Raw genomic sequence first — 23,269 nt, 5'->3', positions numbered from 1 at the left:
ATGAAGATGACCAGCTATAGAACAGCTGTTGGGGTTCACCCAAGCAACAGTTAGAATGTCACGACAAACGAAGACAGCGACCGTTCATGTAAACATAACAGTAGCTATCCTATCAATGATTAATGCATGTCCCAAGGAGGGACGGTTCGTCTCTCTTTATAGGGCTATAAAGTTACATTTCCACATTCCCGTTATGCCCATACCCAACAACTACATCCCTAGTATATTCCGTACAGGACAGTAACTTGGCCTCTACTCAAGATGTCGCTTTCACAGTGGGATTACACTTTTGACCCTCTTGCCAAGATTATTATTACAAGATTGTCCTACTGCACTGTGGCCCCAGGGGCTGTCTTCATCATTTCCTTCCCCGTTTATGGGCTTCGTCGGGGCTGAGCTAGCTTCCGTGAGCTTTCCATCTTCTTCGGTCGAAGTCAGCTAAGTTCGGCTTCTGGTCACGGAACCTCTCCGAAGTCAAACTACTGGGAGCTTTGTGAGGGCTTTTACTTCGCGATTCCTTGCCTGCAAAATCACAGAATAGATATCTTCGCACTAGTTGACTTCGGTTAATTGTTAGCTTCGTAAAGAGGGAGAGTGACGAGGTTAGAGCCGGTTAAGAGGAAGGATTCCCACCAGCCTCGTTCAGGGTGCGTTGTGGGGCGGTCCCCAACAGTAGCCCCTTCGTGGGCGAGGTCAGAGGCGCCGTCGACCGATCCCGCGAAAAGTCCAAAAACACCGTCAAAACGTCACCCTGAACGGCGGCGCGGGCCGAGGCGTTTTACCGTTATATGGGGGTAGTAAGGTCATTTTCTATGTGGCGGTTAGTGGTTCGAGGCGGTTTTTACCGTGCCTATATAAGGTTTACCGGGGGGGGCATATTTTACGCTGTCGCTTTCGAGTTGCATTTTTCGCCACTTGTGCCTTCGCCAGCTTCGTTGTGCTCTATTGGCTCCGTTTTCTTGGTGGGGTGTCGACTTCGTTTTCGTGGCAGCTAGCACCAGGCAGAGTTGTAGACAATGTCTTCGAAGGAGTTGGCCCTTCAGGCTGCCTTTGGTGGTGGGGGTAGTCCTGCTTCGCAGTCAGTGTCTGTGAGCAGCGGAGAGTCTGAAGGGAAGAGGTCAAAGAAACGAATCTATACGAAGGATGGCCTGGTTTCTGCGGAAGAGGGATCTTCCAGGAGCAGTTCGCTTGATTTGTCCTCTGACGTGCTGACGGGTGGGCTTAGGGTCTCTTAGTGGAGGCCCATGGTGGAGAACATGGTCACACACTGTCACAGGCCTGCTGGTGCTTCCAGCTCAGCTAGTTTTTGACTGCAAAACAATTTTTGACACAACACCCCCTAAATCAGGCTACTTTAGCTCGTTTCGTAGTCGGGAGAAAAACATTTTTTTTCTCCGTCACATATAACGACTTAACAATTTGGAATGAAAAAATATTGTAAATTTATTCCTTGAAACTGGCAATATGGTTTCTTTTTTCCTAAAAGTGATCTCTGTACAGACAATGTAACTGGCCAATCGACAAAAAGAAAATCTCAACCATCAACCAAGCTGCCTGTTCTAAACAAAATTAGGCCCTACTTGCAGTTGCCCTATTCGCTGCTTCACGATCAATTTGCCACCTATGAACCGCTAAAGAGAGCGTACCTACGCTAAACAGTGCCTACGCTGCTGCAGAGTATTACCTTACATCCTACGTTCAAGCTATGCACAGTGCTTCACGCACGCAGACATCTGGCTATGCATGACAGTTTCTCCATTCTCCTCCTGTTAGCTGCGTCTGCATCTGAAGATCGCTTCCGTCTCCATCTTTCTGACATCGTCCTGAGTCCTGACACATCCATCTTACTGTCAGAGCCATTGTTTGAATTCTAATCTAGCTAGATTAATATTACAAAATGATCCGCGGTTTGATTGATTACCTGCACGGCTGCACTACGTGATGTGGAAGAAGACATCATGACGAAGGCTGCATGTTGTAGGCGAGTGGCGCCTCGCTCTCGTTGGAGTGCACCGACGAGCCGTCGTCCTTGTCCCCCGCGGCGGCGGCGGCGTGCTCCTCCCCGAGCACGGTGGTGTCGCCGAACCGCACCCGGCGCGCGGCGCTGCTGGCGGTGGGGGACCTCGAGGCCGGCGTCGCCCCGTCGGCGGCGTGCCTCGCGCTGCGGGCGCCCTTGAGGCTCTTGCTGCTCGGCATCGGCGCCACGGCCTTCCTCGACGACGCCTGCCGCTCCACGTTGCTCGCCACGGGCGGCGCCGCCGCGTCCGAACCCGAGCAGCAGCACCGGTACGCGCACGTGGCGATCCAGAACGCCCACGGGAACGCGACGAGCGCGAGCCCGGCGGCCGGCAGCCAGTGCGGCACCTCGGCCGGGGGCAGCGTGACGTAGAGCACCAGGCACCCGCCGCCGGCAAGCACGGCGAGGAGGAGGACCACCGCCACCACCCACACGCACGCGCTCCCCGCCGGCCGCGCCTGATCCGGCTGCCGCCTCTGCGGCGGCCCCATCGGTTCCTCCCGATCGGATCCAAACCGATGGAACCGATTAAACCGCAAGAAAAATCCAACAAGCCTGATGAACGAGACACTGTTCTTGAAAGATCAGATGATCCTCACAATGTCATGGACTGACTAATTTGCATCTCCGGTTCTTGGACGCCGATGATCTCCGAGGAGCAAAAAGTTTTGATCTTTGATGGTGTGGTTGCTCTTGTGGCGCATGTCTGAGAGGAAGTTGGAAATGTTCAACCAAAGGCAACTGAAAACTAGGGAGCGGCTGTTGAGGACACACCCTATAATAGCATAGCCGTGCATTTCAAGCAATAAGATTTATTAATTTGCAAATAAGTGCCTGCATTACAACTATTGCTCTATGAATTCTTCGGCCTGTTCGATTCAGCTTATTCAGTCGGCTTATCAGCCACCAAACAGTGTTTTTCTCTCACAACAAATCAGCCGTTTCAGCTTTTCAGCCGGCTTATAAGCTGAAGCTGAATGGAAATAACACTAGTGCAGATTTATATTAATTTACAAATTGCATCCTCACACAGTCACACTCCACTCGCGTAAGTATAGTCACAGAAACTAAGAAGACAATTTTAGAATTAGTTGGTAAATACAACTTCATGTGCATTGTTTATCCACAGATTTAGCATGGTGGGCAGTGATCAACTCAGCCTAAGCAAGCTGTAAAGCTCCTTCATGTACACGCTCTCCTTGTCCTTCATCCTCCTCTTCTTGGAGAACAGCACGCCATTGATGAGCGGAACAACCAGGGGCACGATCGGCTTCTGCTTCTGCACCTTCCTTCTCGACGGCACCGCCACTGTCCGACCGCCGCCGCCGCCGCCGCTCATCACCGCCGCCTCCCTGTCGGCCCCGCCGAGCCTCAGCAGGTGGCCCAACTGCGGCCTGCTGGGAGCGCGGCGCTCGGCCCACACCGCGAGCGCCACGTCGCCGCTGCGGCCCCTCTCGATGCTGGCGCGCGCCGCCGCCGCGTTGTCGGCCTCCATGTGCGCCACCTTGGAGAGTGCGCGGTGGAGCTTGGCGTTCAGCGTCGCCATGGACAGCTCCATCTCGGCCAGCCTCCTCTTGAGCTGCGACACCTCCTGCCTCGTCCTCGCCGCCTCTTCCTCCAGCTTCTTGATGGTGCTCATGACCATGAGGTCGGTCTCCTTGCGCTCTGCTTGCTCATCGTCGTCGTCGTTCGCCAGCGACGGCGATGATGCGAAGAACGGCGGCGAGGAAGGCACCAAGTACATTGGCACGTCTTCTGAAACGGGCCTTGGCACCGGCACTGGTAGTTCGTTTGAAGCAGTCTTCGTGTTGCTGCTACTCCCTTCTTGCTTGGCATTGAAGCTGACACTTGGCTTGGAGTAGCTTTCCCTGGGCTGAAGACCAACAGAATCCCTGACGCCATCAGTCCGCTCAAGCTTCGCATCCGAGGCGGCAACGGCGACGACGTTCGCCTTGAGGTTCACCTCCCTGCCAGCCCGATGGTTGCCATGGGTAATACCATTTGGCCTCAACTGTGCCTCCCTGACGAGGATGCGCTCCCCGAACACGGCGACCGCCTCCTTGACAGACCGGAACGCGCGGGAGGTGTCAACCTCTCCACGGTCCGACGCCATGGCACCGCCGCAGCTTGCAAAGGATGGCTTCCCTGCCGGCAGGCTACGAGATATCGGGAGTAGGGAGACGAGATCAAGAACTCCTGGAGGGTTTTTATGGAGGTGATCAATGGGGTCTTGCTTTGCTTACACTACAATGGCGGATAGCCCATGCCAGCAAGCAAGATACTAGACTTGTCACCTAATAGGATCCTTCAAGTAGAGACGATGGAGAGTACAACGAGCTGAAATAGGAATGCTTTCTGCGCAAAAAAGGGAGGACGCTATCTTGCGCTGTCCCAGGAATGTACAACAGGTCAAGATACATCAGATGCTGTACAGCCTTTGGCATCATGGGAGTGGTTGGCAGAAATCATGGTACTTCACTTGTAAAACAAAGAGATATACATGTGATATATTTTTACAGATCTGAGCATTTTATCTTGGCACCCTTGCAAGGGCATCAACCATATTTCTGTTTGACAGGCATGTGAAATCAACCACAGGGCGGTACAAGGTACATTTCATTCTTTGTATCTCAAGGTTATGGTACATTGATGAGCTCAGCAAAATCAACTATCCATGAAAACTCCGGTAAAATGATAAATATACCCATCCTTACACATCTATTTGAATTAAGAAAAAAAGAAAATAATTTATTGAAAAACAAGCCAATGATGAGAAGGTAACCACCAGAGCAAGTTACCTAATGCTAACATTGGTGACAGCTTAAATCCACTAATCCACATGACCAGACCAAACTCTACACATCTACTGACAGGTGAGAAGCACCCAGTTCTGATTGTTCAGGCAAAAACAATCAATAGGTGTATCTAAAATGTAAGATCCTTGGGATCCTCAATAATCTTGGAGAGTGTTTGCAGAAAAGCGGCAAGATCAGCTCCATAAATAACGCGATGATCAGCAGTAACATTGACCTGCATGTATTGATCAGGTATTCAGGTGCATTATCAAATTATAAGAAAACAAATCGTGAATTCAAGATCAGTTGGTGAGAATGTAGAACGGTAGAAGTTCAAATGGTACAAGTAATTTACCTGCATTTGGCTCTTGATCCCAATTCTACCATCTTTTGTACCAACAACAGTTGGTTCTGATGCTCCAACGGCCATGATTGCTCCCTATTTTCAGTAACCCAGATACTTCAACAAGGTGTGTGGCAATGCACAAAAACAGAAATGGAGGAAAAAGATTCTTCTTACAGTTCCCGGTGGCAAGATTGCATCAAATCTATCAACTCCAAACATGCCAAGGTTTGAAAGAGTAAATGTGCCTGTAGATTGAACATGCTAAGCTATTAGCACACACAAATAACTCGGTTGTCATATCCTACATGTCTGTTGCACCTAATAACCAGAGCACTAACAAGGTTAAAGAGATAAAAATATACAATACAAGAACCTCTTCAAGTTAATATCCAGACCGAAAATAGGCAAGAACTTGGAACTGTCACACTGAAAATAGCATATTTTTTTATTCTACTATACCCCTCGAACTGCTGCGAATGGATCATTATGGCAGAGCATCTACATTAGAATATTAGGCAAGAAAACTTACAGAAAAAAGCCACAACTAAGAAAATTAATGTAGCTTATGTAGTACTCTTATGGATATCATTGTCAGGGTTCAAATTCTTGATAGATAAAATTCTTCAGAGGTCACAGCCCAGTGATGAATCCAAGAACTAATAATTTTGGGGTTTCTCTGGTTTTATGAACAAAGGTTCCATACAAATACTGCAGCTGGTAACTTGCAACCAGCCAAAGAAATCTTTAGCTAGAAAATTCAGAGAACTCCCAAATTTGACCATAAATCTCTGGAGTCAACCAAATTTTATCAGGATCCTATTTTACTGGTTTGTTGCGACAGGTTTAAATGGTGTAGACAGGACAACTGGGATTTCTGGTTTACTGGCAGTAACCAGCTGGTAAATGAAACCAAGATCGTGATTCAGCCGAGAGAATAAAAGTTGATACAACTAGAAGCATACAAAAGACCTAAACATTGCTGACAAATACCTAAAATAAAGCTATGATATATTGTGGATATTATAGTATTTACTCAACACATAAAATGATTGATAAGGGGCACTGTCCTCAACTTTTGCAACAGCCACCAAAACTAATCAAGTTGTACAAGTTTCCCTGATAGAAGAGTACAGTGACATGGCATTTCCCAATACAAAGGATATTGTGACTCAGCAACTTAAACATATTATGGGAGAAAAGAGCAAGCACAGTTTATCAATGCCGGCATACCGCTAATACTTACTCCCTCCTTCCCAAATTACTATTCGTTTTGGCTTTTCTAGATACATAGCTTTTGTTATGCACCTAGATATATATTATGTCTAGATACGTAGCAAATGCTACATACCTAGAAAAGCCAAAATAAATAGTAATTTGGGACGGAGGGAGTAAAAGAGTTACTGCAACCAACAAAAACATAGCACCAGATGCTAACAATCCACAGACTTTAGAAGCATAGACAAATACAAGTGTGACAATATGAATCTTAATTGCCGTTTCCTTCCCTCTCCCACACATGAAGAGAAATACGCTGTTACCAGGCTAAGAAACAGGGGAAGTATCAGGATTGTACCAGGGATTTATTGTGTCTTTAACAGATAATAGGCTAGCACAACCTTTTTATACCTTATCCAGCTAAATTATATGGAACCAAAGCAATATCTAGCATGTACCAAATTCTACTGTTGAGGACCCACTGAATATGCATTGAGTAGTGCACGACAGTTGACCCTATACCATCTAATCAGAACATAGAAAAGATGCATCTCAATGCACTATGGATTCAAGTTTGTGTGTGAAGCAGAGAAAATACCAGAGTTATACTCATGGGGCTGCAGCTGCTTCGCTCGCGCCTTATCTACCAACTCCTTCCATTTCCTTGACAGTGAATAAATGTCAACCTGGATAAACCAACAATTGCCATTTATTAAACAAATATATAATCATAGACATCAGTAATCAGTGCACACAATAACTACACTAAATACTGGACCTTATCAGCATCCTGAAGCACAGGCGTAATCAGCCCACCATCTATGGCCACTGCGACAGCAATGTTGATGCTACTGTTGTATGTGAAGCTCTTCCCATCCCTGCAGCTGGAGTTCACTACAGGATGCTGAGCCAGCGCCATTGCTGTCGCTTTAGCCAGTAGTGCTGTCATTGTTACCCCCTTCGACTTAATCTGCAAAAAGCTTACTCTTTTATCCCATTGTCAAATTAATAAAACAATGTTCCTAAGATTTTGAAAAGATGCTGACTTTCTTGTAGAGCTGATCAAGAGCATCAGTGGTGATGGTGTACCCGACTCTGAATGTCGGGACAGCAAGGCTCTCCACCATGTTCTTGCTCACAGCACCCTGCATTGTCGTGAATGGCACTGTCGAACCCAATGGCACATCGGGCCGTGCAGCAGCCACAGGCGCTGCCGCCTTCTTGGGCGCAGCAAGCGCGACCTCAACATCCTTGGCCACAATTCGCCCACCGGGGCCTGACCCCGTGACAGAGAAAAGATCGACGCCGAGGTCCTTGGCCAGCTTCTTGGCGTAGGGCGACGCAACGACGCGCGCCCCGTCTTGTGCTGCCGGCGAAGGCGGCGCGGGAGCGGAGACTGCGACCGGTGCTGGGGGAGGAGGCGGTGGCGGGGGAGGAGAAGCTTCTTGGGCGGCAGTTTCTTGCGGAGCCGGAGGTGAGGCAGCGGGGGCAGAGGAGGAGAAGGAGGCTGCCTGTGATTGGGCGGCCGGGATCTCCTCCTCGGACTCGGCGAGGAGCGCGATGGCGGAGCCGACGGGCGCGGACTCGCCGGCGGGCACGAGGACGGCGGCGAGGAAGCCGTCATGAAAGGTCTCGACGTCCATGTCGGCCTTGTCGGACTCGACCACGACGACGGGGTCGCCCTTGGCGAGGCGGTCGCCTTCGGCGGCGGTCCAGGAGACGATCTTGCCCTCGGTCATGGTGGAGCTGAGCGCCGGCATGAAGATCTCCCGGATCTTAGCCTCGACCCGGCATCGGCGGCGGGACACGGAGGGCCCTGGCGCGCCCGCACGGCGGCGGAGCGCGGACGCCGAGGGGAGCAGCGTGGAGTGGAGCTGGAGGAGGCCAGCCATTGCGGTGGGGGAAGAGGGGCCTGGCGGGGAGGCTTTGCGAGGAGTCTAATGAGATGGTGGCTGCCCCTCGCTTGCTGCTGCTGTTGTTGCCGCTGGCGCTGCCTTGGGAGTATCGGAGGCGCGGCGGATTAGCCGAGGACGACGACGGGTGGAAAGGTTTGGGCTCGTCGCTCCTGATGCTAAGCCCGGCTTTGGGGATCGCTACAAGGTCCAACAACAAGCCCAAGGTTTCAACCAAGCTTATTTTTTCTTCTTTTGTGTGGGGGATATGCTATTTTTCTCTAAAAAGATATATATATTTGCATTTGGGTGATTGGTTTTTCATTTGGAGGGATGCAGAAAATATGAAAAAGGGTTATCATTCGCATGATTTGTATCAGCAAATCTTTCACTTCTATTTGCTGGATTTTAACAGGATAGGCCGTTCACCCATCTCTCCTTATTACTAGGAAAGAAAAATGGTGAAATGAATTAATAATAATAATAATAATAATGCAGTTTTCTATAACATTTGATTTCTTTATCTAGAATATTTAATTTATTTGGAAGCAGATTTGGTAGATTTTTGCTAGAAAAAATGATGTAACAGATATATAGAAATTATCATATGAAAAATAATCTTTTAAAGTCTAGTATTCTACAAAGCACAAAAGAAATGATGCGATATGCCCATGGTTCTAAATTTAAGCAATTTGAAGCATAGAAAAATTATCTTGACAAGGAAACCATAGAAACATTTGCATGTAGAAATTGTAGATTACATGTCGCAAGCTTATCTCAATTAGGCTATTAGATCTGTGATCGTGATTTACTTTCTATTTCTTAGGGCAAATTAGAGCTATTTACTTGAACTACCAATGCAAAGCTTTTCGAGAAGGCAAAATAGACGTTTTGATCCTTCAACTTTGCATCGAGGGTCAGTTTTGTCCCTGAACTCTTAGATCGGCCAATTTAGTCCCAAAACATTTTTGGGTCAAACTCATTCTTGTGCTGACGTAGCACTCCATACTATCATTAAACTAATGCAAAATGTCCTTTTTGCCCTTGTTCTTCTTTGCCTACTCAATTTCCACCATCAACGAATATAAGACAAGAACTAGCTGGCTCTCTCCTCTGGTTGCTCGAGCACAGTATCAACAACTAGCTGCCTCCTCCTTTTATCTGCCTCTAGCACCGCTGAGCAAGCAGAGCTGCATGCTCCTCCTCTCCAATCCGAGCTTCACACCATTACAACTCCCCTTTCACTTTCTCTGTGAAAGCAAGCAAGGAGCAAATACAAAGCACAAGCATGTAGTTCTCTCTCTCTCAGCCCCAATCGGCAAGCAAGCAAGCAGCAGCTGCCGCTGCTCTCCTCCAATTTCTCTCGGCAATCAAGTCAGGAGCAGCAGCATGTCGATCCCACCCCAGCTCCTCCATGCAAGCAAGAGTAGATTGACGAGCATCCGCACACCAGCAACCATGCTAAAATTAAGGATGGGATTATGAAGTCAAGGGCAAAATTGACATTTTGCAATAGTCTCGTCATTATGGAGTACCACGTTAGCATAAGGACGAGTTTGAAAATGAAAGTTTATGGATTATATTGGCCAATTTAAAAGTTAAGGGATGAACTTGACCCTTGGAAAAAAGTTGAAGAAAAGTTGAAGGACCAAGATGGCTATTTTGCCTTCCGTGAACTAGTCTACACAATACAGAGAAAAAAACAATAGACTATCTACTTCTATGAGCATACCCATGACCTTTTAAGCTTTGCTTATAACCATCTCTGCAATTTTACAGCATAGAAACCATATTGTGACTTACTCCCAAACGGATACCTAATTACTCAATTCATCAAGCATATGATCTACCATAAGCTAGGGTTCTATCTTCTATGTACAAGAACATCATGTATGCAGATTACTGACATCCATGAACTACCCGTAGATCAAACTCTCCACCCAATTTATATATGATATGATTGTAGGCAGCTTCTGATTCACTTTGCATTAAAGAGCATCCTCAAGACGTTGCGCATCTTTGGCCGAGCGTCTGGAGAGAATGCAACACAAGAGAGCGCGATGTTCAGGACTGACAACATCTGGCTGTGAACAGCAATTGAAGTTCCTGAAACCCTGGTGTCAAGGATCTGCTCCCTTTGTTCAGGCCTGCCAGAAAGACTGAGTGCCCACTTGGCTAATTCAATGCCATCACTCACTGATGGTTTCCCTGTCAATAGCTCCAGTAAAATGACTCCAAAGCTATAAACGTTGCCAGCCATTGTTAGCCTCATAGTATACGCATACTCTGCAATCATGATTCAGTGAATTTAGGGTTAGCATAGTATATTGCGTCTCTCACCGTTTAGAAACTGTTAAACCAAATTCTTCAAGCTTATATACACAAAAAAAAAACTATCATAGAATCTTCCATTTCATAGTTGATCTGAGTCCTAAAACTTATAATCCTGACCAGAAGTAAGAAAACACATTCTATTCGAGCAATAGAGTATGTCATAAGGAAATATGTGTAACTAGATTAAACGAATAAAAGAGGAAACTACATGTTGTATAAATTTTGAAAAATAAGACTAGCCCTCAGCTTGGACAGTATTCAGGGCAAACTGAAGTTGAAGGGTACAATTGCCATTCAAACAGGAAGTCAACAGACTTGTAGAATAATTTTGCCACCAATACCAGACATGCAATTAGTAGTCAGATGACTTTACTGGAGTGAACTAAAATGCAACGATACTCGAAGCCTAAGATAAAATGCTATCAAGAAAGAATGGCAGGAAACTACTTAATTTTCAACAGTCAGCTTAACTTAAAAGGAAGTACTCAAAATGAACACATTAGTGCATATTACCTGGTGGAATGTAACCAACTGTACCAGCAATGGTTGAAAAGCTTCCAGTACTCCTGGAAGGGTCAATAATTTTGTAAAGCTCGATATCTCCAATCTGAGGCTCATTTGATGATTTCAAGTGGATGGTCCTTGTTGACAGATCAAGAAGCAAAACTGGTTGAGTGCACCCATGAAGAAATGTCAGCCCTTGGGCCACACCCAAAGCAATGCTATATCGTGAAGGCCAGTCTATATTATCTGACTTTTCACCATGGAGTAGATCGGACACTGTTCCCTTGTATCCATGCTCATAGAGTAGGTAGGCAGAATCTGCAGTCAAAATGTAGGCCAACGGAACCATGACATTGGAATTGGTCAGTTTCCCTAGGACCTCAATTTCACGAGCAAACTTCTCCTGGTTCCCAATTTGAAAAATCTTGTCACTTGAGTTAAGCTTCTTTACAGAGTAGGTTGAACCATTTGGCATTACCACCTTGTAGTAGGTGCAGAACCTGGTCTTCAAAAAGATGTTCTGGTGATTACAGACTGCTTCCATTGCTTTTGTGAACTCAATTGCAGAGGTGTGGATGCTATTCATAGTTATCAGGCAGCCATTGGTTATTTGAGGCACGGATTCCCCAGCTGATAATCCTTCATCTTCTACACGATAAATTCTCTTTGATAACGACATCATAACAATAGCAGCAAGCAAACACAATCCAACAAGAGCACCGGCAATAGTGAAGATGATGATGACAATAGTGTGCCTTTTTCTCGTACTAGTAGTATGGATGCCATTCTTGTCTCCTGTACCATTTACAACATCAGGATTCCCTTCAATACGAATTGACACATTTTGGCGGAATATAGGAACAGACCCAGAAAGATCATTATAAGAAAGCACCAGCTGTGTCAAACTTTGCAGGTTCCCTAGTGAAGATGGCACCTCACCAGACAGACTGTTGTATGAAAGATCAAGTATCTCTAATTCACTTAAGTAGCCAATATCTGAAGGAATAGATCCGCTGAGATTGTTGTGACTAAGATTAAGAGATGTGGTTAGTGTGGTTGGCATTGTTGGGATGGTACCAGCCAGAGCATTATTCCCCAGATTCAGCTCAATTAGAGCCTTTGATAAACTGACTGAAATTGGAATGGCACCACTGATACTGTTGTCATGCAAATCCAAGATGGAAAGCTTTTGCAACTCGAAAATTCCGCTTGGTATCTCGCCCGTGAGTAAATTCTGACTAAGATTCAATATGCTCAGGCTCTTTAAATCAGAAAATGCATATGGGATAGGTCCGTTGAGAGAGTTGTTTTGAAGCTTCAGAACTACCAGCTTGTCAAGGCTACTGATAGCAGGAGGCACTTGACCCTGTAGCTTATTTGATGCCAGACTCAACAAGGACAGGTTCTTGCAGTTACCAAGCTCTGACGGTATATTTCCGGTCAACTGATTGTTATCCAACTCAAGATAAGTCAAGCCCATGCCATCACAAATTGAGTCTGAGATGTTCCCACTGAGCCTGTTCCCACCAAGCCTCAAGCGGTAGAGGCTTGGAGAGAAGTTGCGGGGAATAGACCCTTCAAGCATGTTTGTGGTAAGATCAACACTCTGCAACCCTGGATGGGAGAGAAAATCCAAGGGAATCGTCCCGTTCAGATTGTTGTAACTCAGATCCAACATCCTTACATGTTTGGTAATATTGCTGGGAACTGAACCATTGAAGTTGTTCTGGTTAGCCGCAAACCGAGACAGCGTCCTTACATTTGACAGACTCGGTGGTATTTCCCCAATCAGTTTATTGCCTGAAAGGAGCAAAGTCTCAAGCTTGGAGAGCTTCATGAACTTATCTGGGACAACGCCAGTTAGAAAATTCTGGCTGAGATCCAGCAGAGTAAGATTTTCATATTTAAACAAATCTGGAGGAATTGAACCATTCAACTGATTACCAGACAATACCAACTCCAACAAAGAGCCGACCATAGAAGTAGGAACTTCGCCAGTCAACTTATTGGCACTAACGTTCAAGCTCCTCAATTTGAGGAAAGAACCCAAGTCTGCACTCAAATTTTCACTAGTAAAAGAATTTAAGGACAAATCAAGAACCTCCAGTTGTGGGAAAGCTGAGAAATTACTGAGCGGGTGAGATAACATGTTGCTGCTCAGATTGAGGAGACGCAACCCTTCCTTCGTCGAACAAGAAGGGGAGAAGAATTGGGTGGTCAAATTTGTCAAGGAATTTCTGGAGAGGTCAAGGGCCAGCAAGCTCTCAAGACGGCAAATGGAAGCGAAGATGGAAGAGTTTGATATTCCACAGTTGGGCAAGGTTATGTTGGTCACCACCCAAGAGGAACCGGAGCGCGTGCAGTTGACTCCGCTCCACTTACAAGGATTCGAGGTGGTGGTGTTCGACCAACTGCTGCTACCAACGATCCTCAAGAGATCCTTCATGATGGCTTCCTGCGTCTTGTCCAGTGATGGTTGCGAAGACGGCGCATCGGCGCCGGCGGCCACGGGCGCATGGTGAAACAAGAACAAGAACGGGAGAAACACTAGCACGAAAAAACCATGGCTGGCGCAGAGACAATACCTCCTCATCCCCACCATAGCCATCTGATTGAACCTTCTTGCCTTCCACTTCTCTGATCGCTTCGCCTCTTCCTCTCCCCTTCACTCCCGCTGAACTTCACCGGCCGGAGCAGCAGGAAGTAAAAAACTAAAAACAAGACGAGATCTTTCCCCCCTCTCTCTAGGTTCTGGGGTTCCGGGTGTGCTCCGCCATGACCTTCTTGGGTTATGTTCTTCAGGGCGATTGAGAGGAGACTGGGGAGAGAGCGGGGCAGAGGCCGTGATTTCTTATAATTTTTCTTGATGTTTTTCTGGTGCCCCTTCTCTTGGGTTCGGGTTGGGTCCAGCGTTGACTGACTGACTGACGTACACCGCCGTCTACTCCGTATACTAGAGTGTGGTATGAATTGTGATTTTTGCTAATTATGAGTGAACGGAGTACAAGTTTGTGCTGAGTTATCCATATCGGGCGCATTAAGATTAAGGGGGGTTTGGAGACGGGGACTAAGCTCCTATCATATCGGAGGTTTGACACTCGAGTATTAATTATAGACTAATTATAAAATTAATAGCAGAAATTCATATTTAATCCTGCTAATTAGCATCCGAGCATCCGACATGACAGGCCTAAAGTTTAGCCCATAGTATCCCATCGTCCTCTAGGAACAAATTTTATCGAAAAGGTGGACGGTTTTGAAGTTTCGCTTAAAATAAAGTAGCTTTAGGGCGAGTTTGGCAGGGCTCCTCGCGAGGGGCTCCTCGTGCGGAGCCGGAGCCGGAGCCACGGAGCCACTTTTTTGGGCTCCTCCATGCAAGCCTAAAACGGCTCCGGCTCCTCCCAAATGTGCCAAAAATGGCTCCGCGGTCAATGCCGTTTGGTGCGGCTCCGGCTCCTCCGTGCTTCAGTAAGTGCACGGAGCCGGAGCCGGAGCCCTGCCAAACTAGCCCTTAGGTATGCCGGGTCAAAGAAGCTGGTGCTCTGGCTCAGCTACAACCGGGAGCCTCTTATAATTCTGAAAAGGACTAGTTGTAGCTCAAGCTGTGTGATCACTGGATCCAGGTATGAAACGTGAACGGGACTGCTGACGCAAACGCAAGAATTGGAAAAGCAAACCGTGGACCAACCCAAGGAAAATGGCGACGCGTTGGAAATGCCAAAGAAGCTTGACCGAGACCTTGGTTTGGAGTGGCTTTGGTTTACCTGAAAAATATTCTAGCAGGGAAAAGGAGCTCACTCAGTCCACACACTTGACGAGGAGACGTTGAACGGAGACTTCACCGTTCTCTCACACACGGCCATATGGCGTTTTCCACGGAATCGTTTCGTCAGGATTCTCCACAACACCTAAAATCTAAAACGTGCCATGGTTCCGGTTTCTGCAGTGCAGCTTCTTCTCTGACGATAGATGATGCATGGGACCTCCTGCTGCGACCAGGTCCAACAGGTATCACAGGCCAGTCCAAAGGATGTTGCAAGTAAAAACCTGACAACAATTTTGGAAGTTTCCCCCCTGAGCAAACGAAAAATAAAATATTTGCATTCAGTTTATTCAGAGTAAAATAGAGAGCACTAGGGAATGCTATTGAAAGCAAGCTTTGGATCTGTGTTCAACGGTACCATATCGCGACTGACAGTGCCTCGGAAAAAAGAACAAGATGGCCGTACCAGCTGGGCAGTAATCAACAGGAAAGACGAAAGCTAAAGAAGCTAAAGCTTCAAATGGCCTTTGCTTTCGCATCAGGGGGAGACAAGCCGTGTTTTACGGAGAGGAGCCGGAGGAAAGGCTACCTTTTTGTGCGTGAAACTGTAGGCTCTACCCTGTCAAGGATGATCCTTGGAGTTTTGGGTCTCGATGTGAAACTGTCACACGGATTAGACCAGCAAGCAAGCAGTTAGGCAAAAGGCTACTATAGAGTCTAGATTATTCAGGGGTGTTGAGTGTGCCTCACTCTGATTCAAGCTTCTCCAGGTGCAATGCACAGTGCCGAAAGCCTAATAGAAAATAGAAAAGGGTGTAAAATAGTTTGGTTAGAGTCTCGAGACGCAGTCATCACTAATCTCCCCGTGAGGATTTAAGACTATTCTCAGACTATTATCGTTGGAGAGTTTCGCTACACCGTTTCCAAGAGTACCACATCATCTTCAAAGATTTAAGTTAATGAATGAAACGGTCCCTCACAGTATACAATTTCATGTTATGATTTCATAGGCTACTCATAGTATTTGATTGTTGTATGATGTTGAGATCAAATATGCCATATAAATATGTAACCACTTGTACCTAAATTTAGTGGTGGCACTAAATTTAGTGGTGGCATACTAACCATGGCCACATAGGATCCACAAAAGTTATGAAGATGAAACAAATTGTTCTCAATGGAGTTTCATCATAGTTTCAAAGTCTTGGTAACCGTGTACACAGGATTTCATCCCCATAAAACCCAATTTCTCTCTTTCTTTGTAAATTTTATATCATGTCACCATTTTTACCTACGTAACCCATCATTTAATGAGTTTGAAACACTCCTGAAACTTGCATTGCATTGAGAATGGTTTAGTATGATACGCTTCTCGGGAAAAAAAAAAGGCAAACAACGTCATGTCGATTGTGATTTGTGATAAACATGTACGGTGTATGCTTAGTTAAATTGGAGGGGTCTGGATGGTTTTCCGAGGCAAAGACTTGTTTCGTATGGTAATGGGCCGAATTGTACTTGAAATTCAAACTTAACCACCAGTAATTCACTCTCGGGTCATAATTCCCCCGATTATAACTGTTGACTATCGAGTGAGCGTGTCTGTATCCTGCTCCCTCCGTCCAAATTACTATTCGTTTTGACTTTTCTATATACATAACTATACGCATAGTAAAATAAGTAAAAGATATGTAAAAAATCAAAACAAATAGTAATTTGGAATGGAGGGAGTATATCTTAAGACGTCAAAGAGATTTGCCATAGAAAAAAAAACAGAGGATACAAAAACGACTAGAAACTACTCACACATGGCTACTACTGCAACTCCACTTAAAAATAAATATGTCCTAGCATGTTCTGAAAACAAAATATGTCCTGTGTGCAGTGTCAAGTTTTATCCTAAGAGTTCAGCACTGCAATTGAAGTCACTCTTCTCTTCAGTTTTCAATAATACTTCTTTCCTTTGCCGTTGGACATCTGTTCCTGACAGCTGATCCGCTATGGCATCAAGAATGGAGCTGCTTCGTACTCCATGCTAAACTCCATTCTGCTTTTCCGGAGCGTCTGATCGCAGCACTTGAGCAAAATCCGCAGCACATTCTTCATAGTCGGCCGTGTCAATGGAAAGGTTGCGGTGCATTGCACGCCTAGGCTGAACACAGTCTCAATCTCGCTAGGGTATCCTGCATACCTGATGCTTTTGTCTATAACATCGAGGATGGCCGCCCCTGATTGGTAGTGGTGCCGAGCCCATTCGGCCAGGCAACCAAGCTCGCCGCCTTCGTTGGCCTTCTTGCCGGTTGTGAGCTCCAAGAGCACGACTCCAAAGCTGTAGACATCCACCTTCTCATTCACCTTCCTCGTGTAAGCATACTCTGCAGATAAACATGAAAAATTGTAATATAATAAGGTCTGGCAATATTATGACCTATGATATTTACAGTAGCTACTACCCTAGTTACTGTACAGAATCTGGCAAAATGAGTGAAATCTGCCGAAATAACAAAAGAGTTGACCTTACCGGGAGCCATGTAGCCAAACGATCCGGCCACTGCAGACATTGTGTTGGGCTCCCCTGCCCGCACCAGCATCCTGGCCAGCCCGAAGTCCGCAACCTTAGCCTGGAACTCGGAGTCCAGTAAGATATTGCTCGTCTTGATGTCCCGGTGAATGATAGGTGGTGAACAGTCGTGATGCATGTAGCACAGTCCCTGTGCGGCACCAACAGCCACTATAAGCCTCGTCGGCCAGTCCAACGGTACGCGCTGCACAGACTGCGGCCTCACCATGGAGTGCCCTGTGCAGAGGGTGTTGCCATGGAGCCAATTGTCCAGGCTGCCGTTGTCCATGTAATCGTACACGAGGAGCTTTGACTCATCACCAGAGATGCAGCACAGCAGCCTGATGATGTTATTGTGCCTGACGTTACCAAGGCTGCTCACCTCAGACTCGAATTCACGCTCCAGCTTCTCGTCCAGGCTCCCAGTACTCCGTATCAGCTTCACAGCAACCACCCCAGTGCTGCCGTTGCACCGGTTGATGTACATGACACGGTACACGTGCCCTGATCCGCCGCTGCCAATGAGGTTCTTCTCAATTAGCCCCTGGTGTATGTCTGCATCCTCGAAGTTCAAAGCTTGGAAACGTGTGACCTGCCAGTTATCCGGCCTTGCTTTCATGAACTCAGTTGCAGTTGCAGAGGTTTGGTTGTTGTTCAAAACTGGGCCACCATTGATGATTTGAGAAACACTCTCCCCAGCTGATAACGACATCATAACAATAGCAGCAAGCAAACACAATCCAACAAGAGCACCGGCAATAATGAAGATGATGATGACAACAGTGTGCCTTTTTCTCGTACTAGTAGTATGGATGCCATTCTTGTCTCCTGTACCATTTACAAGATCAGGATTCCCTTCAATATGAATTGACACATTTATGAGGAAGCTAGGAACAGACCCAGAAAGATCATTATAAGAAAGCACCAGCTGTGTCAAACTTTGCAGGTTCCCTAGTGAAGATGGCACCTCACCAGACAGACTGTTGTATGAAAGATCAAGTATCTCTAATTCACTTAAGTAGCCAATATCTGAAGGAATAGATCCGCTGAGATTGTTGTGAGTAAGATTAAGAGACGTGGTTAGTGTGGTTGGCATTGTTGGGATGGTACCAGCCAGAGCATTATTCCCCAGATTCAGCTCAATTAGAGCCTTTGATAAACTGACTGAAATTGGAATGGCACCACTGATACTGTTGTCATGCAAATCCAAGATGGAAAGCTTTTGCAACTCGAAAATTCCGCTTGGTATCTCGCCTGTGAGTAAATTCTGACTAAGATTCAATATGCTCAGGCTCTTTAAATCAGAAAATGCATATGGGATAGGTCCGTTGAGAGAGTTGTTTTGAAGCTTCAGAACTACCAGCTTGTCAAGGCTACTGATAGCAGGAGGCACTTGACCCTGTAGCTTATTTGATGCCAGACTCAACAAGGACAGATTCTTGCAGTTACCAAGCTCTGACGGTATATTTCCAGTCAACTGATTGTTATCCAACTCAAGATAAGTCAAGCCCATGCCATCACAAATTGAGTCTGAGATGTTCCCACTGAGCCTGTTCCCACCAAGCCTCAAGCGGTAGAGGCTTGGAGAGAAGTTGCGGGGAATAGACCCTTCAAGCATGTTTGTGGTAAGATCAACACTCTGCAACCCTGGATGGGAGAGAAAATCCAAGGGAATCGTCCCGTTCAGATTGTTGTAACTCAGATCCAAAATCCTTACATGTTTGGTAATATTGCTGGGAACTGAACCATTGAAGTTGTTCTGGTTAGCCGCAAACCGAGACAGCGTCCTTACATTTGACAGACTCGGTGGTATTTCCCCAATCAGTTTATTGCCTGAAAGGAGCAAAGTCTCAAGCTTGGAGAGATTCATGAACTTATCTGGGACAACGCCAGTTAGATCATTCTGGCTGAGATCCAGCAGAGTAAGATTTTCATATTTAAACAAATCTGGAGGAATTGAACCACTCAACCGATTACCAGACAATACCAACTCCAACAAAGAGCCGACCATAGAAGTAGGAACTTCGCCATTCAACTTATTGGCACTAACGTTCAAGCTCCTCAATTTGAGAAAAGAACCCAAGTCTGCACTCAAATTTTCACTAGTAAAAGAATTTAAGGACAAATCAAGAACCTCCAATTGTGGGAAAGCTGAGAAATTACTGAGCGGGTGAGATAACATGTTGCTGCTCAGATTGAGGAGACGCAACCCTTCCTTCATCGAACAAGAAGGGGAGAAGAATTGGGTGGTCAAATTTGTCAAGGAATTTCTGGAGAGGTCAAGGGCCAGCAAGCTCTCAAGACGGCAAATGGAAGCGAAGATGGAAGAGTTTGATATTCCACAGTTGGGCAAGGCGATGTTGGTCACCACCCAAGAGGAACCGGAGCGCGTGCAGTTGACTCCGCTCCACTTACAAGGATTCGAGGTGGTGGTGTTCGACCAACTGCTGCTACCAACGATCGTCATGAGATCCTTCATGATGGCTTCCTGTGTCTTGTTCAGTGATGGTTGCGAAGAGGGCGCATAGGCGCTGGCGGCCACGGGCGCATGGTGAAACAAGAACAAGAACGGGAGAAACACTAGCAGGAAGAAACCATGGCTGGCGCAGAGATAATACCTTCTCATCCCCACCATTGCCATCTGATTGAAACTTCTTGCCTTCCACTTCTTGGTACCCACGACGCTCGAGAGATTCATCAAGATGGCCTTCTGTGCCTCATCCATTGGTAGGGAAGACGGCCCATCGGCGGCAGCCACAAACTCATTGTGAAACAAGGACAAATAGAAGAGTGCTACTAGCACCAGAAATCTGTTGATAACATGGGGACAGTACCTACACCATAGACGCCTGATCGAACCTTCTTGTGTCTTGGCCTCCACTTGATTGCTTCGCCTCACTCCCTCCACTTAACTCCTGCTGATCTTCACTGTCTCAAGAAAGGAAAATTAGAGGATACTTTTTCTCTCTCCAGGTTTTGGGGTACTTGGTCAGATGGTGTGCTTGGCAATGGCTTCATTCGGTTTTGTTCTTGGGGGTCCTTGAAAGAGATTGAGCGCACGCTAAGGCTGTCAATTCTTATACTCCCTCTGTTTTTAGTAAATTAACACAGTGGTTTCAAATATACATTATTCTCAAAATACCTTTCAGCAAAAATAAGCTGCATACTTTTATTTTACCTAACTCAATGTTCAAAAAATCATTGCCAGCCAAACTTCAAACCACAGTTTTCTTCATTTTCTTCACCACCCCCTCGCTTGGGTAATTGGGCTGGGTCCAGGGTTGACTGACTGACGTGCTGCGTCGTCTATTTCTTCAAGTGTGAGAGTGACAGTGTGACACAAAGACAAATCTATTCTACGGACTACTGAATGTTAGATCGTCCGTCTAATGGACGCTGCATATACCTAGAATGACATTTATAAGCATCGGGTCTTGGCTTTTACTTACCTGAGATGGCGACGGCGAGTCGGCGAACCCGCACGGCACGGCCAATGCAGAATTCGTCGGATCATGGATTGATCGGACACGCTTCTTCTCCAGCATTGACCCGAAATCATTCTCTGCATCCCATCAGGTGCCAATGCAGAGTAATCCCCAACTGGCTGCAACGCATTGCAAAGCAAATGGCGCATGTCCCACTCCCAATGTCGCGCCTCTGCGGTGCGGACGCCCTCGTCCTCGCGGAGCCGCGTGACGGCTTCCCAACCAATCAAGCCTTAGGCTCCGCCTCCGGCGATCCGGGCTCCATCGGGCCCGGGAACGGCACCAAGCGCCGCGTGGTGCCAGCGGAGACGACAGCCTAGGCACCTCGAGGTCTGCGCAGTCGACGCTGGAAACCGGCTGCGAGGGAAGGAACCCGGGTGGAGGCATCCTCCTCCTCCACGAGTTGCGGGACGAGAGTACCGTTGACGCCGGCGGAGCGCGCCCCGCGGTATGATGGCGACGGGGACGAGGTGAGGTGCGCCAGGTTTGGCTGGGAGGGGAAGACGAGCCGGAATCGGACGCGGCAGAAGGAGGGAAGGGATCCGGCATGCGAGAGGGTTGAGGGCGATCCGGAGGAGTATCGCAAGTCCGTCCGAGACGACGTCGCCGTCGCCGGAGGGGAACGAGAAGAGACTGCGAGAGTGCGGGGAAATTAGGGGGGGATTTTGCAAATATTTGGGTCGCGACTAATAATCGCGATCCATTTCAGTGGTCTTTATGTAAATATATGGATCACGATTAATAATGGCGATCCAATTTAGGAAGTTTTCTGTAAATAGTTGGATCGCGATTAATAGTCGCGATCCAATTCGGGGGGTTTCTGTAAATATTTGGATCGCGATCCATAGTCGCGATCCGATTCAGGGGGCTTTTGCAAATATCGGGTAACGAGTGTGGGGGTTTTACGTAAAACAACCTGGAGCTCCAGGCCGCCGGCCATGGCGGCTCCGATGACCGACCCACCCCGAGCGCGCTTCAGAGCGCAGACCTCCTCCACTTTACGCCCCACCCGGGACGCTCGAACGAGAAGAAGGAAGGAAGCGAGAGAGCCCGACTGCCCGAGGCGGCAGCGGTGGCATCGAGACATCGACCTCCACGGTGCTGACTGCTGAGAGAAGATGAAGCGTTTGGCCGCGCTGGAGGACGGGGAGAAGGAAGAAGAAGAGTAGTAGGCTCCATCGGAACGGGCTGGCCCATCCTGCCATGGCCCTTAACGGGCCTGGAAATGAGTGTAGCCAGTTCCTGGGCAAAAAATCAGATCGATCAATGATATTAAATCCTTGTACCAATGGTATACTGAAATGCTTGAAAGTTGCAAGGTTCCATGCCCTCATATATACGAATGCATTTTTTTCCGCCGAAAAAAACACCAGCGGCAAGATTATTAGGTTCGTTATGCCATTTTACAAAACTTCTGATGTTGCATTACCACGAGAGTTAACGGTTAAATCCATTCACTTAAGAGTTAAGACCATGACCAACTCCAAAGTATGTTTTTAGCAGCAAGAGTGATTTCAGCTTAGGCTCTGTTTAGTCCCCCAAAATTCCAACTTTGACACTACGTAAAAAGAAGATTCCCCATCACATCAAACTTACGGTATATGCATGGAGTATTGAATGTAGACGAAATCAAAAACTAATTGCACAGTTTTGTTGTACTTTGCGAGACGAATCTTTTGAGTCTAATTAGTCAATATTTGGACAATAATTCACAAATACAAACGAAACGCTACAGTTATGCTACAATAATTTTGGTTGTCCAAAGTTGGGCAACTAAAGCATTCCAGTTGTACGTGGCGAGTGGCGACAACACAGAAGAGCGACTAGACAAGGCAGGTTACGCCAGCCAGACCTACTTGTCTCACAGGTGTCGCCTCCTAACTTTCAAACTGGTGCCATGTTGGATGCTGACGCGGCGGCTGCGGCCATCTTTACCCTTTGTCAGTAAAGTGAGCGGCGAGCGCTGACCTTTAGCTGAAAAGCACTGCCTGCCAGCTTCTATGCTCTTCAGTCTTCTCCTCCCTCCCTCCAAAACCATTCAAATGAGCTCCTCACTGTTCCAACAACATCTTCTGCAAATAAAAAAATTACAACTGATAAGGCAAACAAATCCTCCAGCAACAACTGATAAGCAACACAATTGAGGATATCACATACAAAATGCAACCGGCCAGATATATTCCCGAATGATTGGTTAGTTCATCAGTTGCAGCTTACACTAATTCTATTTGTTATTATTTTTAAAATATTTGCTCAGCACCAGCAATTGCAGCTAATGTTCAGGCTAAGTAAAGCTATGTCTGAACATTCTTAGGGCCCATTCAGTTAATATCCTTTGCTCCTAAACTTTAGCTGCATTTG

At 46.8% G+C, this 23,269-nt stretch overlaps 5 protein-coding genes across 7 annotated transcripts; all 5 read right to left on the bottom strand.

Moving 5' to 3' along the window:
* Window positions 1–1,956: 1,956 nt before the first annotated feature.
* On the bottom strand, window positions 1,957–2,508 carry LOC101777121. The gene has a single exon (XM_004978244.1). The coding sequence runs from the start codon at window positions 2,506–2,508 to the stop codon at window positions 1,957–1,959; it is 552 nt and encodes a 183-aa protein (XP_004978301.1).
* A 301-nt stretch (window positions 2,509–2,809) lies between these two features.
* On the bottom strand, window positions 2,810–4,182 carry LOC106804445. The gene has a single exon (XM_014805572.2). The coding sequence runs from the start codon at window positions 4,128–4,130 to the stop codon at window positions 3,168–3,170; it is 963 nt and encodes a 320-aa protein (XP_014661058.1). The 5' UTR covers window positions 4,131–4,182; the 3' UTR covers window positions 2,810–3,167.
* Window positions 4,183–4,600: 418 nt separating this feature from the next.
* LOC101769555 (dihydrolipoyllysine-residue acetyltransferase component 5 of pyruvate dehydrogenase complex, chloroplastic) lies at window positions 4,601–8,440 on the bottom strand. The gene is made up of 6 exons (XM_014805571.2): window positions 7,420–8,440; window positions 7,152–7,343; window positions 6,972–7,059; window positions 5,333–5,403; window positions 5,168–5,251; window positions 4,601–5,047 (listed from the first exon to the last, which is right to left on the bottom strand). Exons 1-6 carry the CDS (start codon window positions 8,263–8,265, stop codon window positions 4,943–4,945), a joined length of 1,386 nt encoding a protein of 461 aa, XP_014661057.1. The 5' UTR covers window positions 8,266–8,440; the 3' UTR covers window positions 4,601–4,942.
* Window positions 8,441–9,855: 1,415 nt separating this feature from the next.
* LOC101768865 (leucine-rich repeat receptor-like tyrosine-protein kinase PXC3) lies at window positions 9,856–13,950 on the bottom strand. The gene is made up of 2 exons (XM_004977146.4): window positions 11,113–13,950; window positions 9,856–10,551 (listed from the first exon to the last, which is right to left on the bottom strand). Exons 1-2 carry the CDS (start codon window positions 13,709–13,711, stop codon window positions 10,244–10,246), a joined length of 2,907 nt encoding a protein of 968 aa, XP_004977203.1. The 5' UTR covers window positions 13,712–13,950; the 3' UTR covers window positions 9,856–10,243.
* A 2,644-nt stretch (window positions 13,951–16,594) lies between these two features.
* Window positions 16,595–21,787, bottom strand: LOC101768468 (receptor-like protein kinase 2). 3 transcript variants are annotated; one of them, XM_022828634.1, is made up of 3 exons: window positions 20,602–21,787; window positions 17,385–20,511; window positions 16,595–17,238 (listed from the first exon to the last, which is right to left on the bottom strand). In XM_022828634.1, exons 2-3 carry the CDS (start codon window positions 20,146–20,148, stop codon window positions 16,862–16,864), a joined length of 3,141 nt encoding a protein of 1,046 aa, XP_022684369.1. In that variant the 5' UTR covers window positions 20,149–20,511; window positions 20,602–21,787; the 3' UTR covers window positions 16,595–16,861. The 3 variants fall into 3 exon arrangements, with proteins under 3 accessions (XP_022684369.1, XP_022684370.1, XP_012703177.2); XM_022828635.1 differs by having other exon boundaries at window positions 17,385–20,351; window positions 20,873–21,787; XM_012847723.2 differs by having other exon boundaries at window positions 17,385–20,133; window positions 20,258–21,786.
* Between the last annotated feature and the right edge of the window lie 1,482 nt (window positions 21,788–23,269).

Source organism: Setaria italica, chromosome VII (assembly GCF_000263155.2).
Source record: "Setaria italica strain Yugu1 chromosome VII, Setaria_italica_v2.0, whole genome shotgun sequence".
Classification (NCBI taxonomy): domain Eukaryota; kingdom Viridiplantae; phylum Streptophyta; class Magnoliopsida; order Poales; family Poaceae; genus Setaria; species Setaria italica.
Note: the sequence above shows the minus strand (reverse complement) of the source record. Positions and strands in the feature narration are given on the sequence as shown.

What these genes read in the sequence shown, in the direction of transcription:
- LOC106804445 (XM_014805572.2), bottom strand. Translation starts at nt 4,130, where the DNA reads ATGGCGTCGGACCGTGGAGAGGTTGACACCTCCCGCGCGTTCCGGTCT.
- LOC101777121 (XM_004978244.1), bottom strand. Translation starts at nt 2,508, where the DNA reads ATGGGGCCGCCGCAGAGGCGGCAGCCGGATCAGGCGCGGCCGGCGGGG.
- LOC101769555 (XM_014805571.2), bottom strand. Translation starts at nt 8,265, where the DNA reads ATGGCTGGCCTCCTCCAGCTCCACTCCACGCTGCTCCCCTCGGCGTCC. An exon ending in TGCTTCAGGATGCTGATAAG is followed by an intron (nt 7,060 to 7,151) that starts GTCCAGTATTTA and finishes TGGTTTATCCAG; the next exon opens with GTTGACATTTATTCACTGTC. An exon ending in GGATCAAGAGCCAAATGCAG is followed by an intron (nt 5,048 to 5,167) that starts GTAAATTACTTG and finishes CAATACATGCAG; the next exon opens with GTCAATGTTACTGCTGATCA.
- LOC101768865 (XM_004977146.4), bottom strand. Translation starts at nt 13,711, where the DNA reads ATGGCTATGGTGGGGATGAGGAGGTATTGTCTCTGCGCCAGCCATGGT. An exon ending in AGTTGGTTACATTCCACCAG is followed by an intron (nt 10,552 to 11,112) that starts GTAATATGCACT and finishes TCATGATTGCAG; the next exon opens with AGTATGCGTATACTATGAGG.
- LOC101768468 (XM_022828634.1), bottom strand. Translation starts at nt 20,148, where the DNA reads ATGGATGAGGCACAGAAGGCCATCTTGATGAATCTCTCGAGCGTCGTG. An exon ending in GTTTGGCTACATGGCTCCCG is followed by an intron (nt 17,239 to 17,384) that starts GTAAGGTCAACT and finishes GTTTATCTGCAG; the next exon opens with AGTATGCTTACACGAGGAAG.